This window comes from Bos mutus, chromosome 7, assembly GCF_027580195.1.
Source record: "Bos mutus isolate GX-2022 chromosome 7, NWIPB_WYAK_1.1, whole genome shotgun sequence".
NCBI lineage: Eukaryota > Metazoa > Chordata > Mammalia > Artiodactyla > Bovidae > Bos > Bos mutus.
Window position 1 is genome coordinate 57,246,225 of NC_091623.1, and position 5,469 is coordinate 57,251,693.

The 5,469-nt window shown below is 50.1% G+C and overlaps 1 protein-coding gene across 1 annotated transcript; it reads right to left on the minus strand.

The window, feature by feature from the left end:
* Nucleotides 1-714: 714 nt before the first annotated feature.
* Nucleotides 715-1,965, minus strand: ACTL9 (actin like 9). Its single transcript, XM_005890713.3, has one exon. It carries the CDS (start codon nt 1,963-1,965, stop codon nt 715-717), a length of 1,251 nt encoding a protein of 416 aa, XP_005890775.2.
* Nucleotides 1,966-5,469: the final 3,504 nt, after the last annotated feature.

Here is a 5,469-nt window from a genome sequence, read left to right on the forward strand (position 1 = left end):
TCCAGGCAAGAACACTGGAGTGGGTTCCCATTTCCTTCTCCAATGCATGAAAGTGAAAAGTCAAAGTGAAGTCACCCAGTCACGACCCCATGGACTGCAGCCTACCAGGCTCCTCCATCCATGGGATTTTCCAGGCAAGAGCACTGGAGTGGGTTGCCATTGGATCATGGAAGCTGGGTCTGACAGAGTTAAGACATGATGGTATGTGTGTGTGAGCAGTGTGGACTGATTGTGGGGGAGGGGGGTTCTGGGAGTCAGATTTGGGGTGTATCATGGGGCTTCCCTGGTGGCTCAGGCTAGAATCTCCGCCTGCAATACAGGAGACATGGGTTCGATCCCTGGGTCAGGAAGATCCCTTGGAGAAGGGAATGGTTATTCACTCCAGTATTCTTGCTGGGGAATCCCATGGACAGAGAAGAGCCTGGAAGGATACAGTCCATAGGGTCGCAAAGAATCGGACACGACTGAGTAATTAAAAATTTTCACTTTCATGGGAGGTGAATGCAGGCAGGGAAGAACCAGAGATATCTTGAGAGGCAGACCACCTTGGGTGGGGGAAGGTGAGTCTGTGGCGTGGGAACCAGGTGCCTCGGGATGGGTTCAGCAGTGGACCTGGGCGAAGGCAGGACAGAACCAGCTTGGGTAGCAGAAACTTTACTGCTCAGGACTGTCTCCCCGCCACCCCACCTCGCCAACACCCACCCCCGCCCCCGGTCAGTAGCATTTGCGGTACACGATGTAGGGCCCCTGTTCCTCATATTGCTCCCGCAGGACCCAGCAGGACTGGAAGGTGCGCAGCGAGGCCAGGATGGAGCCCCCGATCCACACGGAGAAATTCCTGGTTGGCTGGGCCATCACCACTACGTGTGCCTCTGGTGGCAGATTGCGGAGCAGTTCTGTTTGGAAGCGCGCCTGGAACCCGGTGAAGAGAGAAGAGCCCCCGCACAAGAGCACGTTCTGGGCCAAGTCGGTCCGCAGCTCCGCGGCCACTTTGGAAAGGCTCTGTTGGGCCATGGTGGGGACGCCCACGGGGGACAGCCCTGGGATCTCCGGGGGACTGAACAGCAACTCGGGGCACTGGAACAGCTCTTTGCCCAGCGTGACCGTCCGTCCATCTGGCAGCTTCAGGGTCTGGCGGCATTCCAGCTCTGGCCGGGCCTGTTCCTTCAGGAAGTCCGGGGCCACGTAGCAGTATCTGTGCTTGATGTTCTCCACCGTGTCCAGGTCCTGCTGTCCCAGGGGTAGCCCAGAGCCGAGCAGCATCTCCGCCAGGAAGGCGGTCAGGTGGGTGCCTGCCAGGTCCAGGCGCTGTGTGGCGTGGGGCAGGTTGTAGCCTTGGAAGACGGGCACGGTGTAGGTGACTCCGTGGCCCGTGTCCACCACCAACCCGCTGACCCGCCCGTGTGCGTAGACCGACAGCACTGACTGAGAAGCCACGTACATGGCCGGGGAGCTCAGCGACTCAAAAGCCACCTCCACTAGCTTCTCGCGGTTGGTGGAGGGGCTGAAGGGCGGGTCGGAGAACAGCAGCGGGTGGTCGCGGGTGGCCACGCGGAGGTCATGCTCCAGCATGTGGCGCCAGATGAGCTCGGCCGCATCCCAGTCCACCACGATGCCGCTGTGCACGGGTTGCACTAGCGTCAGCTCTGGGCGTTTGCGGGCTGCTTCGCCGATGAAGGTTTCCATCACCGGCTGCCCTGAGGTGGCCGGTTTCTGGGGCTGGCAGCCGACGATGGTGGCCACGGTATAGGTGGGCCAGGCCTGCCCGGCGAAGCCCACCTTACACGTGCCTGTGCCCATGTCGATGACCACCGCCCCGGTCTTTGGGGGCAGTCTGTCGCCCACCATGCTGGGGGGTTCCTGAGGGAGGGTGCTTTTTGCCAGGATTGAGCTGAGGTTCAGGCTAGGCTTGGGGATCTCCGGAGAGTCTTGGGGCTCTGAGGGGTTGCCCTGATTTGGATCCATGGCTGTGAGTAGTTGCCTGGGCTGCTTGGCAAAGCTGACTACTTTCCTCTGGGGTGCGGGTGGGGGAGAGGTGGGAGTGGAGAGGCTGGGCCTGGAGCAAGCACAGGCAGAGAGAGGGAGAAGGGGCTGGGCCGGGGGGGGGGGGGGCGGTCTGTGACATCATTCTGTTGCTCACAATGCAGAAGGGGGGGTGGGGGTAGGGGTGGACCCTTCCTTTCTGCGGAAAACCCCCAGAGTATTCATCTATTCTGAATTCCCTACCCTCACCTACCCACCCCAGTGCCAAATTTGGAGAAGGAATAAGCTAGAAGGTGTCCAAAGAGGAACCTCTGACCCAGCGCCCTGATTCAGTAAGACCCATGAATCCTTCTCTTGGTGCCTTGTCTTGAAGTTATTTATAGTGTGGTCTCTAAGAGCTGCTCACAGTTCTCCTTAGAATATTAAAATATCGATCCTTAGAATATTAATCAGAAAGTGGTTGGTGTTAGGGTGACTTTTTGATTTCTTTAAGTACTTTAAAGTACATAGCTATTTATTTAACTGTGTGGGGTCTTTCATTGCAGCATGTGGGCTCTAGTTCCCTGACCAGGGATTGAACCTGGGCCCTGGGCATTGGGAACGTAGAGCCTTAGCCACTGGACCACCAGGGAAGTCCCGGCTTTTTGTTTTCCCAGAGGAAACAGAAACCAGCTTGGGATGGGAGGCAAAGAGAGACACAGACACCCCCTATACTAGATTCTTTGACATTTCTGCTTTTCCTGCTGCCTGAAACAGCCTCCCTTCCTGCAGGGCAGGAATTTGCTCTTCAAATCACAGCAGGAAAACATCTCCTTCTGTAAGTCTTCCTTGATTCCCTCTCCCTCTCTCTACTGCCTGGTGATGGTAGGAGCTGTCTGCCTTCACTGCAGGGACTTTATCTGCTTTCTCTTGGTGGAAGGGAGTGTCTGGGAGATACAGAAGGGAGCTTTCAGGATAGATAGGGCTTCCCAGGTGGCACAATAGTAAAGAATCCACCTGCCAATGCAGGACTGTGAGTTCTATTCCTGGGTCGGCAAGATCCCCTGAAGTGGGAAATGGCAACCCACTTTAGTATTCTTCCCTGGATAATCCTATGGACAGAAGAGCCTGGCAGGCTACCGTCCATGGGGTCACAAAGAGTTAGACACAACTAAACGAGTGAAAAACATCAACAATAAAATAGATCCAGATGGCTCAGTGGTAAAGAATTTGCCTATCAATGCAGGAGACACAGGAGACGTACATTCAGTCTCTGGGTTGAGAAGATTCCCTAGAGGAGGGCATGGCAACCCACTCCAGTATCCTTGCCTGGAGAACCCCATGGACAGAGGAGCCTGGCTGGCTACAGTCCATAGGGTTGCACAGAGTCGAACATGACTGAAGTGACTTAGCACTCATGCTGGTGTTTCACCTCAAAAAAGAAATGATAATTATGCAAGATAGTAGATGGTGGTAAGCATTTTGCAATATGCAATTGTATCAAATCAATCCATACATTTAAACTGACAGTGTTATATGTCAATTATATCTCAGTAAAACTGGGGAAAAAAAGCACCTCCCATCTCCCCCCTCATCCCCACCACCCACCTCCAATGTGGATCTCAAACCCATTGCTTCTTGGGGGAGAACCTCTGCAATTGTAATTATTCTCCCATTTGTGGGTCATCTATCCAGGGGTATGGGTCTTGACTATACCATATCTTTGCCCTTCCTACCCATTTCATTGTGGTTCCTTCTTTTTTTTTTTTTTAAATTATTATGATGATATTGGCATACTTTTTTTTTTTTTTTTTTTTTTTTGGCCAAGCGGCACATGGATCCTAGTTCCCTGACCAGGGATGGAATGCGCATCCCCTGTGTCAAAAGTGTGGAATCTTAACCACTGTAGCACCAGGGAATTCCCCTGCTGTTCCTTCTTTATATCTTTAGATATAGAAGATCTTCTCTGTTAGTCTTCAGGCCTTCCTCATCTATAGCTGCTCTGTAAATAGTTGCAATTTTAGTGTGCCTTTGGGGAGAGGCAAACTCAAGTCCTCCTGGTCTGTCATCTTGGTCACTCCCCATCCATCCATCTTTGATGCAAATCAATGTGGTAGGTGTTGAGAATCCGAGACCCACCAGCCACTTCTCCATATCTCATTTTCTCTTTCCAACCTCCTGTCTGCATCAATAAATATTGATGTGTCCATGTGCCTTGGGTACCAGCTACACAGAAATGGCTAATAGCAGGTACCTTACCAGCATGTGTCTATGGTCTATGACAGTGTTACTCACATTGTGGTCCATAAACTGTTACCGTTTCTTAAAGAGAAAGGAACTTTGGAAGAAACCATAAATCAATATCACTAAACTTTCATTCAACCGATATTTCTTACACAGCAAGCATTTCTCAGTGAAGGAAGCAGTGTACTATATAACTTTCTGGTGCAAGCTCTTTATCTCCATGCGGACTGTCACCACTGCTTTGAGTACTGGTCTAGAGTTTGAAAAGATCCTTTCATGATGAATGTCAAATCCAGTTCGTAAAATTTGTTTGTACCTTGTGCTGAATCATGAAGCTTTATCCAGACTTAGGTAGAAAGCAATGAGATCAATGCTAAAGTATGCCATGGAGTAAGGTGGTGTGACACGCTGCCTGGGATCCTTTCCCAACTGGGACTCCAGATGTGCTGTGACACAAAACTTCCCAGCATTGCTGAAGTCTGGATGAAGTCAAAATCCAATTTGGTGATGTAGTCTCTGTTCTTTCTACTTCTCTTTTCTTTTAATGTTAGTATGTTGAAAGTAAGCTAGATAATTCTCTAATAAATACCTGTATTATTTATTTGTATATAATAAGAGGCTTATTTTGTTAACAAATCCTTTGAACCTGAGACAAAGTGAAAACTTTTGGCAAAACATTCCTTCAAGTGTTCAATATGATTCATTATTTGTATATATTGCAAAATGCTCACCACAATGAATCTAATTCACATCTGTCTCCATACATAGTTACACATTTTTTCCCCTTCATGATGAGAACTTTTACGATGCACTCTCTTAGGGACTTCCCTGTTGGCCCAGTGGCTAAGACTGTGCTCTCAATGCAGGGCAGCTAGATCCCTGGTCAGGGAGCTAGATCCCACATGCCACAATAAGACCCAGCACAGCCAAATAAATTAAAAAAATTAAAAGATCTACTCTCTAAGCAACTTTCAAACATGCAATACAATATTATTAAGCATAGTCACCACTCTGTACATTGCACCCCCCGACTTGTTTATTTTATTATTGGAAGAATGAACCTTTTGATCCCTTTCAGCTTTGTTTCAAGCAGCACTCTTGGCAATGTTGTAGGAAGGGGGACCCCTTCCAGGGCCCGAAACTGGGCTCTTGTCTAACACTTGGAAATAAATTGTCTGAGGAGACACATGTGCTGACAAAGCAAGAGATTTTATTGGGAAAGGGCACCCAGGTGGAGGACAGTAGGGTAAGGGAACCCTTTTA